Source organism: Oncorhynchus kisutch, linkage group LG21 (assembly GCF_002021735.2).
Source record: "Oncorhynchus kisutch isolate 150728-3 linkage group LG21, Okis_V2, whole genome shotgun sequence".
Classification (NCBI taxonomy): Eukaryota; Metazoa; Chordata; class Actinopteri; order Salmoniformes; family Salmonidae; genus Oncorhynchus; species Oncorhynchus kisutch.
The window spans coordinates 38,488,673-38,502,392 of record NC_034194.2 but is presented as its reverse complement, the minus strand read 5'-3'; the positions used below and the strand labels follow the sequence as shown (position 1 = coordinate 38,502,392).

The window sequence follows — 13,720 nt, the reverse complement described above, 5'->3', positions numbered from 1 at the left end:
GGTGAATGCAGTAGGTCTACCTACTCTACTGTAATCTATATGGTGAATGCAGTAGGTCTACCTACTCTACTGTAATATATATGGTGAATGCAGTAGGTCTACCTACTGTACTGTAATCTATATGGTGAATGCAGTAGGTCTACCTACTGTACTGCAATCTATATGGTGAATGCAGTAGGTCTACCTACTGTAATCTATATGGTGAATGCAGTAGGTCTACCTACTGTACTGTAACCTATATGGTGAATGCAGTAGGTCTACCTACTGTACTGTAATCTATATGGTGAATGCAGTAGGTCTACCTACTGTAATGTCATTTTAACTGGATGTTGAATGTATTAGGCCTACCTCATAGGTGGTCGCCAGCTCCTTGCCATTGGCTGTGAAGGAGAGAAAGCCTGTTGCCAGGTCAACGAGACAGCCAATCTCCAGGTCGATGTTAGACCGGGATGAGGAGTGGGAGGAGCCGACAACATCTCCAGCACACACCATGTAGCAGTTACTCCTCCGAACACTAGAATGGACAGACAGGGTGGGAGAGAGTTAAAACAGGGAGGGAGGGAGGGAGGGAGGGTGGGAGAGAGTTAAAACAGACAGGGTGGGAGAGAGTTAAAACAGGGAGGGTGGGAGGGAGTTAAAACAGGGAGGGAGGGAGGGAGGGAGGGTGGGAGAGAGTTAAAACAGGGAGGGAGGGAGAGAGTTAAAACAGGGAGGGAGGGAGGGAGGGAGGGAGTTAAAACAGGGAGGGAGGGAGAGAGTTAAAACAGGGAGGGAGGGAGAGAGTTAAATCAGGGAGTTAGGGAGGGAGGGAGGGAGGGAGGGAGAGAGTTAAAACAGGGAGGGAGGGAGGGAGGGAGGGAGGGAGGGAGGGAGGGAGGGAGGGGAGGGAGGGTGGGTGGGAGAGAGTTAAAGTGGGTGAGTGAGTGGGTGAGTGAGTGAGTGAGTGGGTGAGTGGGGTGAGTGAGTGAGTGAGTGAGTGAGTGAGTGAGTGGGTGAGTGAGTGAGTGAGTGGGTGAGTGAGTGAGTGAGTGGGTGAGTGAGTGAGTGAGTGAGTGAGTGAGTGAGTGGGTGAGTGAGTGAGTGAGTGGGTGAGTGAGTGAGTGAGTGAGTGGGTGAGTGAGTGAGTGAGTGAGTGAGTGAGTGGGTGAGTGAGTGAGTGAGTGAGTGAGTGAGTGGGTGAGTGAGTGAGTGAGTGGGTGAGTGAGTGGGTGAGTGAGTGAGTGAGTGGGTGAGTGGGTGAGTGAGTGAGTGAGTGGGTGAGTGGGTGAGTGGGTGAGTGAGTGGGTGAGTGAGTGAGTGAGTGAGTGAGTGAGTGAGTGAGTGAGTGGGTGAGTGAGTGGGTGAGTGAGTGAGTGGGTGAGTGAGTGAGTGAGTGAGTGAGTGGGTGAGTGGGTGAGTGGGTGAGTGAGTGAGTGAGCGGGTGAGTGGGTGAGTGGGTGACTGAGTGGGTGAGTGAGTGAGTGGGTGAGTGAGTGAGTGGGTGAGTGGGTGAGTGGGTGAGTGAGTGAGTGGGTGCGTGAGTGAGTGAGTGAGTGAGTGAGTGAGTGAGTGGGTGAGTGAGTGAGTGGGTGAGTGGGTGAGTGGGTGAGTGGGTGACTGAGTGGGTGAGTGGGTGAGTGGATGGTGTCAACTCTCCAGTTAAAAAGCTAGAACTTGCCTCTCGTGGACGCGTCCTCTCTCGTCTCCCAGGGTTACGGTAACCGTGCGTGTCTTGTTAAGGCTGAATTGTTTGCTATGATAATGGTAGTCGGGGGTTACCCAGCCAACCCACACCGATGCTGGGTCCTGGCCAGCAAACACTCTCACTGAGTGATAATATGTTGTAATGCTGCCATAATCATCTTCCTTTGGAGGCTGACTGCAAAAGGAAAAGCACCAGGTAAAATCAACCATATGTTATCAGGTCCCAGTTCAATATAAGTGAGTGTGTAATATTATTATATTGACTGATAGATTGATATCTATGGCCTTCCAAATTGGAAATTTGGAATCTCTAAAGCCTTGGTTGAAAGCAATATGTGTGTTTCTACATGAGTGTTTCTCCATTGTTTCTGACCTGAGTTTCTGAGACTCGTCAGGATTGATATGAGGAGCGTGGAGCTCTACAGGCATGCTCAGTCTGCAGTACAGCATGTCACTGTTGCTCTGCTGGGTCCCAAACGTCTTGTGGGTCACCTTCAGGCACGGAGGGTTGTCCACTGTCCCATCTATCCTCGTCACCTGGGGACAACAAAATCACATTCAGAGAGGAGGAGGAGTCACAATCACATTCAGAGGGGAGGAGGAGTCACAATCACATTCAGAGAGGAGGAGGAGTCACAATCAGAGAGAAGGGGAGGAGCAGTCACAATCACATTCAGAGAGGAAGAGGAGTCACAATCAGAGAGGAGGAGGAGTCACAATCATATCCAGAGAGGAAGAGCAGTCACAATCAGAGAGGAGGAGGAGTCACAATCATATCCAGAGAGGAAGAGCAGTCACATTCAGAGAGGAAGAGGAGTCACAATCACATTCAGAGAGGAAGAGGAGTCACAATCAGAGAGGAGGAGCAGTCACATTCACATTCAGAGGGGATAAGCAGTCACATTCATATGGAGAAGAGAATGATTAGCACTCAGAACCAGGTAGGGAACTTTATGTTTGTCACTAGCCAAACTGATTTGCTTCAAGATGTCAGGCTTTACTGGAGATTGTTCAACATCAGGCCGCTGGGTAATCAGGCCACTAAATATTCAAACGGTACCTCGATGTGGTTGTGGTCCTTGGGGATGTTGACGAAGGTAGGCAGGCGTTTGCTGAACCACATGGTGACCTCTCTGTTCATGTTGACGGCGAAGGGTTCGAAGCCCTCCTGCAGGCCACACGTGGTGTAATACTTAAAGGTGCTGGCGTCCTTCCCCAGGTTCATACGGCCAATCTCAGACTGGGCCAGACAACACACTGGGATGAAGCCTGGAGGAATTAGAGGTCATAGGTTAGAGGTTTATCTGGGACTGGGTCGATATCAATCGATATGATTTACATTAAGTAACTGTGTGTTTCCTCCAACAGCAACACCAGAAATGACTGATTTCCCCATTGCTTTGCGGCTCTATGTTCCACATGCTCTGCATCGCCGTTTTCTAAGAAAAGAGATTTAAACCTTGAGAGGTTACCATTCTGGTAAAGCACATTTTCAATACATGGATAAATAAGCACATTTCACAATGCAAAGCCAATTTATGTGAAAACGGACAATAAAACTGTTTATTTTATATTAATGAATACATGAAGTTAGTTTAGGAAGGATGAACCTCAATCTCCAATTTTCCTAGAGGAAAAATGAGACTATTACAATCTTCCAAGTTAAGACTAAGGAAGGAAAAATATAAACTCATCATCATCAGTCTGGAAGTCAACTAAGCAGAGCTCTGATCCCTTGTAAAGATAAACTCACCATCATCTGTCTGGAAGTCATCGGTCTGGAAGTCAACTAAGCAGAGCTCGGATCCCTTGTAAAGATAAACTCACCATCATCTGTCTGGAAGTCATCGGTCTGGAAGTCAACTAAGCAGAGCTCGGATCCCTTGTAAAGATAAACTCACCATCATCTGTCTAGAAGTCAACGAAGCAGAGCTCAGATCCCTTGTAAAGATAAACTCACCATCATCTGTCTGGAAGTCAACTAAGCAGAGCTCGGATCCCTTGTAAAGATAAACTCACCATCATCTGTCTAGAAGTCAACGAATCAGAGCTCAGATCCCTTCTAAAGATAATCTCACCATCATCTGTCTCAAAGTCAACGAAGCAGAGCTCAGATCCCTTGTTAGTGATGAGTAGCTCTCCATTGAGGGTGAAGACCATAGACTTGTCCTCCATGTTGATCATGCAGCCCACCACGTCTCCCTTGTTCCATGACTGGCCGAAGAAACGCGCACCCATGTGCATTCGACGGCCCTGGGGGAACAAACAACAACACGTGTTACTAACCCTAATGTAATATTCACCACTAAAACGTAAAGTTGATCAAGTGTACGATCAAGTGTACAATAATTTGCCTTGATACATGGCATACCATTTTTGGGGGATTTAGCCTATTTGTTGTTGACTTGTTTGGCAACAATATAACATTGCTGAATGCAGAATCAGTTAGGCCAGGTCTATACACACATGATGATAAACGTAAACACTCAGTCACAACAAAGTTACAGACGTCCTTCCTAACTCAGTTGCCAGAGAGAAAGGAAAAATATTGTATTCTCTACATGCTTCTTCTTTTCACTCTGTCATTTAGCTTTGTTTTGGGGTTATCTACAATATTGTTGATCTATCCTCAGATTTCTCCTATCACAGCCATTAAACTGGTGAAATCCCTGAGTAGTTTCTTTCCTCTCCGGCAACTGAGTTAAGAAGAATGCCTAATTCATTGTAGTGGATGGGTGTATTGACACACATTCCAAAGTGTAATTCTCAATTCTCAAAGGGATATTCAATGTTTGCTTTTTACATTTTATTTCTACCCATCTACCAATAGGTGCCCTTTGCGAGGCGTTGGAAAAACTCCCAGGTCTTTGTGGTTGAATCTGTGTTTGAAATTCGCTGCTTGACTGAGGGACCATACAGAAAATTGTATGTGTGGGGTACAAAGATTAGGTAGTCATTAAAACATAATGTTAATATTATTGCCCACAGAGTGAGTCCATGCAGTGTATTATGTGACTAGTTAAGCACATTTTCACTCACTGAACTTATTTAGGCTTGCCATAACAAAGGAGTTGAATACTTATTGACTCAAGACATTTCAGCTTTTCATTTTGTATTCATTTGTAAAAATGTCACTTTGACATTATGGGGTATTGTGTGTAGGCCAGTGACACAACATCGCAATTGAATCCATTTTAAATTCAAGCTGTAACACAACAACATGTGAAAAGGTCAAAGGGTTTGAATACTTTCTGAAGGCCCTGTAGACTATATATATATATAATAAACTGCAAACAGTATAAAAAGATAAGTTAAAAAACAGATAAGATAAAAAAAAAAACAGATCAGATATATTATTTAAAGATACTAGGTGTTGTCTGTTTACCTTGTATCCATCGAAGATGTAGGCCTGGTCGTCCATGCCCAGGTCAAAGTCTGACCTACAGCCTGGTCTAGCCCAACCAACCCTCATGTCTCCTCCGGTCAGGGCCTCAAACTCAAAGTACCACTTCCCTGTCTTCACTGCATACGTCTGCTCTACGCGGAAGAACCGGATCGTCTCAATGCTCTGCCTCTCCACAATATGACAGGCTGGGGACACAAGGAAGAAGACATTCAACCAATGAAAATGCTAAAGAGGCCCTCCACCTTTAAGTGTATATATGGGCCTAGCTCGAGAGATATCTTATAACTGTGGCAGAGCATTGAATCTGGCTCGAAGGACCATATCTATTGCAGTCAATTGAAGATTGACTGCAAAAGCATCCACAGAAATGACTGGGAAAAGGGGAAGGACATATTCAAGTGGGCAGTGATATAGATTTCTTTATCTAACAGAATGAAAATGTACATTGATTGTGTAAAACCTGTACCGGTTTTCTTGCCCATGGCTTAGTTGCAGGATGGTACATGTGTATGACAAGATAACTTACTACCATACATTATATTGCTGCTACAGTCCTCTACTCACGTTCCTGGTCTGGGGGGTCGATGTTGTAGCCATATCCCACCAGGGTCCTGATGGCCTCTCTCAGACTGTCTCTGTTAGACTTCTTGGTTCTCTCGTCGAGTAAAGCGTACGGCACCAGACGAGGGTTTCGCCTGCTCTTCACGTCCTACAGAGAAATAACGACAACAACAAAAAAAATCAGCTCTGTCAGGGTTCTCTTGTTAAATTATGTTATATACCATCAACAATGGTATGTCACATGACAATCTAAATGCATAAAATGTATGCTATCAGAGCTCATCCGTTGATCTTATGCCTGACATACACCATTCATTCACTGGTCATGAGTTACTATGTATCTGCATTGAATTACAGCTACAATCTGTGATGATAGAGAGCTGGGCCAAAACATGCACCTGCTGAATGCCGTAGGTCCATCCTTGTTTGATCCTGTCCTTGGCCCAAACGTTGTGAGCGTTCTCCGCCAGTTTATCTACCAGAACCTCATGACCAGCCGTCAGTTTCTCCTCAGAAAGATCCAGTGGCGTTGGCTTGTACCCGTTAGACATCACATAGCTACACATATACACAGGATATAGCCATTAGACATCACATAGCTACACATATACACAGGATATAGCTGTTAGACATCACATAGCTACACATATACACAGGATACAGCCATTAGACATCACATAGCTATATAAATACACAGGATATAGCTGTTAGACATCACATAGCTACATATATACACAGGATATAGCCATTAGACATCACACAGCTACACATATACACAGGATATAGCTGTTAGACATCACATAGCTACACATATACACAGGAAATAGCCATTAGACATCACATAGCTACATAAATACACAGGAAAATAGTAGGTTAACACAGTAGAAAGAAGCATTGAAGGAAAGTCTTCTTAGCCAGGCCTCAAATGTGGAGTTGTATAAGTGTCTCCAAGCCCAAGACAGTGTTCCTCTGATTTCCTAATGTCGCTCCGTATCACATTGTTTTGTTGACTGGTCATCTCAGAAATAATGACTTACACTGGGTACATTTCACCCCTAGAAACGACTGCGGGGTTGTACTACTGTAACTCATAATCAATCAATTAATCAATACTAGTAAAAACCACATGACTTACTCTTTGGGCAGTTTGACTTTCTTCAGATCGTCCTCGGCGTTAACGTTGGTCTGTGTCACATGACATCCCAATGCCAACAGGGTCCTGAGATACACAGAGAGCGACAGGGAACAGGAGTTACCGCTTTCAATGCATTACCCTCACCATCCTCTTCTTTTAGACATTCATAAGGTCCACAGACACCACCGTGAGGTGGAAGGGCTCGTACCCTGACAGACAGACTTACACTCAGGCCAGGTGACATCACAGCACCTGCACTCACCTGGCACTATTCTGCAACATTTATGTTCCACATTACTTTCATGAGATCATCACCAGTAACCTTTTTAAATGTATTTGTTTTGTATTGATTGTATAACATTTCATATTTTTTAAGGTGTAAATCAACTTTCATATTGTAGATAGATTGTAGCTTTGATCACTGTAATTGTCTGGATCATTTCCAAATATATCAAAACCTTACAAAAGGTCAAAAACCTTACAAAGCCTGGAGGTGTGTTGGGTCATTGTCCTGTTGAAAAACAAATGATAGTCCCACTAAGCGCAAACCAGATGGGATGGCATATCGCTGCCAAATCCTGTGGTGGCCTTGCTGGTTAAGTGTGCCTTGAATTCTAAATAAATCACTGAGAGTGTCACCAGCAAAGCACCCCCACACCATCACACCTCCTCCTCCATGCTTCATGGTGGGAACCACACATGTGGAGATCATCCATTCACCTACTCTGCGTCTCACAAAGACACGTCAGTTGGAAACAAAAATCTCAAATTTGGACTCATCAGACCAAAGGACAGATTTCCACCGGTCTAATTTCCATTGCTGGTGTTTCTTGGCCTAAGCAAGTCTCTTCTTATTGGTGCCCTTTAGTAGTGGTTTCTTTGCATAAATTCAACCTTGAAGGCCTGATTCACACAGTCTTCTCTGAACAGATGATGTTGAGATGTGTCTGTTACTTGAACTCTATGAAGCATTTTTGGGGGCTGCAATTTCTGAGGTGCAGTTAACTATAATTAACTGATCCTCTGCAGCAGAGGTAACTCTGGGTCTTCCTTTCCTGTGGCGGTCCTCATGAGAGCCAGTTTCATCATAGCGATTGATGGTTTTTGCGACTTCACTTGAAGAAACGTTCAAAGTTCTTGAAATGTTCTGGATTGACTGACCTTCATGTGTTATATTAATGATGGACTGCCATTTCACTTTGCTTATTTGAGCTTGCCATAATATGGACTTGGACTATGGCTATCTTCTGTATACCACCCCTACCTTGTCACAACACAACTGATTGTCTCAAATGCTTAAAGAAGGAAAGAAATTCCACAAATTAATTTTTAAAGAGGCACACCTGTTAATTGAAATGCATTCCAGGTGTATACCTCATGAAGCTGGTTGAGAGAATGCCAAGAGTTTGCAAAGCTGTCATCAAGGCAAAGTGTGTCTACTTTGAAGAATCTCAAATCTCAAATATATTTTGATTTATTTAACACTTTTTTGGTTACTACATGATTCTATATGTGTTATTTCATAGTTTTGATGTCTTCACCATGTGGAAAATGTGAAAAATAGTAAAAATAAAGAAAAACCCTTGAATATATACAGTACCAGTCAAAAGTTTGGACACACCTACTCATTCAAGGGTTTTTCTTTATTTTTACTATTTTCCTCATTGTAGAATAATATATATATATAAATACATATCATATCTTTAAAAAATATATATATTTTCCTTTATTACTTTATAACCCTGCCACCTCTCCCCTAATTGGATTAAACTTTTGAGCAACAACAATTAGGCTTCTACTTCCAGTTTATTCATACTATCTACATTTTAGAGACAATCTATTTTACAATAGTTATATTTTGTTCTTCTTCCTGTCCTTCTTCTAACCTCCCCCATCTATTGTTTTTACAGAAGTTCTGAACCTATATACGTTTTATGGACACAGTGTGTTTTACAGTTGATATCTTGTTGTTATTAGGCTCACCCTTCAGCTCCATTCAACCCCTCCCATCTGTCTCTTTAACACCATCCAGTCCCACCCTTCAGCTCCATTCAACCCCTCCCATCTGTCTCTTTAACACCATCCAGTTCCACCCTTCAGCTCCATTCAACCCCTCCCATCTGTCTCTTTAACACCATCCAGTCCCACCCTTCAGCTCCATTCAACCCCTCCCATCTGTCTCTTTAACACCATCCAGTCCCACCCTTCAGCTCCATTCAACCCCTCCCATCTGTCTCTTTAACACCATCCAGTCCCACCCTTCAGCTCCATTCAACCCCTCCCATCTGTCTCTTTAACACCATCCAGTCCCACCCTTCAGCTCCATTCAACCCCTCCCATCTGTCTCTTTAACACCATCCAGTCCCACCCTTCAGCTCCATTCAACCCCTCCCATCTGTCTCTTTAACACCATCCAGTCCCACCCTTCAGCTCCATTCAACCCCTCCCATCTGTCTCTTTAACACCATCCAGTCCCACCCTTCAGCTCCATTCAACCCCTCCCATCTGTCTCTTTAACACCATCCAGTCCCACCCTTCAGCTCCATTCAACCCCTCCCATCTGTCTCTTTAACACCATCCAGTCCCACCCTTCAGCTCCATTCAACCCCTCCCATCTGTCTCTTTAACACTATCCAGTCCCACCCTTCAGCTCCTCTCAACCCCTCCCATCTGTCTCTTTAACACCATCCAGTCCCACCCTTCAGCTCCTCTCAACCCCTCCCATCTGTCTCTTTAACACCATCCAGTCCCACCCTTCAGCTCCATTCAACCCCTCCCATCTGTCTCTTTAACACCATCCAGTCCCACCCTTCAGCTCCATTCAACCCCTCCCATCTGTCTCTTTAACACCATCCAGTCCCACCCTTCAGCTCCATTCAACCCCTCCCATCTGTCTCTTTAACACCATCCAGTCCCACCCTTCAGCTCCATTCAACCCCTCCCATCTGTCTCTTTAACACCATCCAGTCCCACCCTTCAGCTCCATTCAACCCCTCCCATCTGTCTCTTTAACACCATCCAGTCCCACCCTTCAGCTCCATTCAACCCCTCCCATCTGTCTCTTTAACACCATCCAGTCCCACCCTTCAGCTCCATTCAACCCCTCCCATCTGTCTCTTTAACACCATCCAGTCCCACCCTTCAGCTCCATTCAACCCCTCCCATCTGTCTCTTTAACACCATCCATATTGGATTTCTATTTGCCATGTATTTTTCAACTGTGCTGTGATGCTTCACAAACGTTCTGAACCTTTATATTATCATAATTTCTACAGATGATAAATTAAAGATACATTTTTTTTTTTTTTGCCAAAAGTATGATTATGTTATTGATTGATTGACCATGACTTTTCAGATCACCCAGTAGTGCTATCTGCACAGTTAGCTCCAGGTAAATGTTATCATGTTGATTGTAATGCATTTGATGTGATCCAATAAAAACAATGGTTGACTATAAAAGCACCAGTAACTTTACTGTTACTCATGTGTGAGTGCTGCAGCTACTTCTTTCAGTAAATACTGATTCACATGAACTAAATACTGATTCACATGAACTAAATACTGATTCACATGAACTAAATACTGATTCACATGAACTAAATACTGATTCACATGAACTAAATACTGATTCACATGAACTAAATACTGATTCACATGAACTAAATACTGATTCACATGAACTGCATCTGCGGGAGACACTTACCTCCCTCACTAGCTTTAAGCACCAGCTGTCAGAGCAGCTCACAGATCAATGAACCTGCACATTCTACCATTCCAGTGTTTAAATGCTATATTGTAATTACTTCTCCACCGCAGCCTATTTATTGCCTTACCTCCCTCATCCTCATTTGCACATTTGCTGTATATCGAGTTTTTCTACTGATTTATTGATTGTATGTTTGTTTACTCCGTGTGTAACTCTGTGTTGTTGTTTACTCCATGTGTAACTCTGTGTTGTTGTTTACTCCATGTGTAACTCTGTGTTGTTGTTTACTCCATGTGTAACTCTGTGTTGTTGTTTATTCCGTGTGTAACTCTGTGTTGTTGTTTATTCCGTGTGTAACTCTGTGTTGTTGTTTACTCCGTGTGTAACTCTGTGTTGTTGTTTATTCCGTGTGTAACTCTGTGTTGTTGTTTACTCCATGTGTAACTCTGTGTTGTTGTTTATTCCGTGTGTAACTCTGTGTTGTTGTTTACTCCATGTGTAACTCTGTGTTGTTGTTTATTCCGTGTGTAACTCTGTGTTGTTGTTTACTCCATGTGTAACTCTGTGTTGTTGTTTACTCCGTGTGTAACTCTGTGTTGTTGTTTACTCCATGTGTAACTCTGTGTTGTTGTTTATTCCGTGTGTAACTCTGTGTTGTTGTTTACTCCATGTGTAACTCTGTGTTGTTGTTTACTCCGTGTGTAACTCTGTGTTGTTGTTTACTCCATGTGTAACTCTGTTGTTGTTTATTCCATGTGTAACTCTGTGTTGCTGTTTACTCCATGTGTAACTCTGTGTTGTTGTTTACTCCATGTGTAACTCTGTGTTGTTGTTTATTCCGTGTGTAACTCTGTGTTGTTGTTTATTCCGTGTGTAACTCTGTGTTGTTGTTTATTCCGTGTGTAACTCTGTGTTGTTGTTTACTCCGTGTGTAACTCTGTGTTGTTGTATGTGTCGAACTGCTTTGCTTTATCTTGGCCAGGTCGCACTTGCAAATGAGAACTTGTTCTCAACTAGCCTACCTGGTTAAATAAAGGTGTTCTCAACTAGCCTTCCTGGTTAAATAAAGGTGTTCTCAACTAGCCTACCTGGTTAAATAAAGGTGTTCTCAACTAGCCTACCTGGTTAAATAAAGGTGTTCTCAACTAGCCTACCTGGTTAAATAAAGGTGTTCTCAACTAGCCTACCTGGTTAAATAAAGGAGAATTTAAAAAACAAATGTATCAATGGTTTCACTCAGGAGACCTTGGTCATTAGATGCAGCTAGTTTCTTTAATATCGTTCTCATACAGCTCAGATTTTGTTATTGTTTTTATTTCACCTTTATTTAACCAGGTAGGCTAGTTGAGAACACCTTTATTTAACCAGGTAGGCTAGTTGAGAACACCTTTATTTAACCAGGTAGGCTAGTTGAGAACAAGTTCTCATTTGCAACTGGGACCTGGCCAAGATAAAGTATCGCAGTGTGAACAGACAACAACACAGAGTTACACATGGAAAAAGAACCAGAGCCTAGTATTCCACCTAAACAGGGAGTCATCATCTCCCCCTTGACAGCGTCATCACACAAGCATTCCTTATAAAGACATTTCCTGGTACGAAATGTATGAAACATCCTCTTAGTCAAACACGTCTATCAATCAAAGATGTATGTGTGGAAGATGTAGGTACTGGAATGGCAGTTTGGTTGTCATCAGTGGCTTCTCTTTTCCCTGTAATTGGATGGAATGAGTCATGTGATACAGTATGCATACGTGTTTAGGATATTAGCCTAGCTACTCACTTTAGTGTTTCGCTAGACATCTGCAGGTTATAGTTCCTCTCAGTTTCAGGCAGCTTGGTGAAATCCACCAGGCAGGGGTGCTGCCTCTTGTTGTCATCTCGAACCTGAGGGAGAGAGGAGAGGTCATTTAGCACGGTCACGTCTGGACGCACAAACTGATATCACTCTCTGTCTGCAACTATTGACCAAAAACTTCCAACGATGCATTTCATAACAACTAGAAGAAACTAGTAGAAATCTAAATCACAGAAGCACTATAGTATATATTCCTCAAATATGCTAATGACAATAGGCTACTGTCACGCCTTGGTCATTGTATTTTGTGTTTTCGTTATATGTTTGGTCAGGCCAGGGTGTGACATGGGTTTATATGTTGTGGTTCGTATTGGGGTTTTTGTATTATTGGGATTACGGCTGAGTAGGGGTGTTGCATAGGTTTGGCTGCCTGAGGCGTTTCTCAATCAGAGTCAGGTGATTCTCGTTGTCTCTGATTGGGAACCGTATTTAGGTAGCCTGGGTTTCGCTTTGTATTTCATGGGTGATTGTTCCTGTCTCTGTGTAGTGTTCACCAGATAGGCTGTAATTAGGTTTCTCGTTCCGTTTGTTGTTTTTGTATTTATTAGATATTTCACGTATCGTTCCGTTTTTTCTTCATTAAAGACATGAGTAACCACCACGCTGCATTTCGGTCCGACTCTCTTCCTTCTACAAACGAAGAACACCGTTACAGCTACACAGGCTCGGCACAGAACGAGAGTCCTTACTAAGAAACGTATTCAGCTCTCTGTGTTTACTGAATCAGAGCAACACATATTTGTACTGCTGCTTATATGTATTTCTCTAGGTTAACTCGAACAGCTGTCTGTAGAGTAATTGAGCAAGAGAATATGCTACATTTAGTGGGGCCACTCAGACCTGGGTTCAAATACTATTTGAAATTATTTAAAATACTCTCTATGTTCTTGATTGAACTTGAATGGAACCAATAGAAAAGTCTCAAAAGTGCAGACCCCGCCCCCCTGGAACTCAAGGCAGGCTAAAGCAAAAGCTCTGTGTTTGAAATATTTCGAATAGTATTTGAACCCAGGTATGTGGAGTTCACAGAGCGAAGGTCGCAACTTCACTGTATGACTGTCTAACCAAGGTGAGTGTTCTCAGATTCAGAATTACACCTTGCAAGTCTGTGTGTGTGTCTGACTTCAGTTGACGATAATGGATGGTAGGAGGTACAGAGGAGATCATTCCAACAGAAAGGGCATGTACTCTAGTCTGAGATGATAAATGTACCAAACTAGTCTGAGATGATACATGTACCAAACTAGTCTGAGATGATACATGTACCAAACTAGTCTGAGATGATAAATGTACCAAACTAGTCTGAGATGATAAATGTACCAAACTAGTCTGAGATGATAAATGTACCAAACTAGTCTGAGATGATAAATG

At 43.0% G+C, this 13,720-nt stretch overlaps 1 protein-coding gene across 3 annotated transcripts in view; it reads right to left on the bottom strand.

Annotated features, from left to right (window-relative positions):
* The window catches only part of LOC109880797 (ryanodine receptor 3), a 284,327-nt gene that overhangs the window by 157,467 nt on the left and 113,140 nt on the right, over positions 1-13,720 (bottom strand). For all 3 annotated transcript variants that reach the window (XM_031800945.1, XM_031800946.1, XM_031800947.1), the window contains 10 exons: positions 12,275-12,378; positions 6,786-6,869; positions 6,049-6,208; positions 5,654-5,798; positions 5,069-5,274; positions 3,762-3,936; positions 2,744-2,952; positions 2,057-2,220; positions 1,658-1,858; positions 349-514 (listed from right to left, as the gene is read on the bottom strand). In XM_031800945.1, coding sequence (XP_031656805.1) covers positions 349-514; positions 1,658-1,858; positions 2,057-2,220; positions 2,744-2,952; positions 3,762-3,936; positions 5,069-5,274; positions 5,654-5,798; positions 6,049-6,208; positions 6,786-6,869; positions 12,275-12,378 — 1,614 coding nt within the window. The remainder of the gene's footprint in view (positions 1-348; positions 515-1,657; positions 1,859-2,056; positions 2,221-2,743; positions 2,953-3,761; positions 3,937-5,068; positions 5,275-5,653; positions 5,799-6,048; positions 6,209-6,785; positions 6,870-12,274; positions 12,379-13,720) is intronic.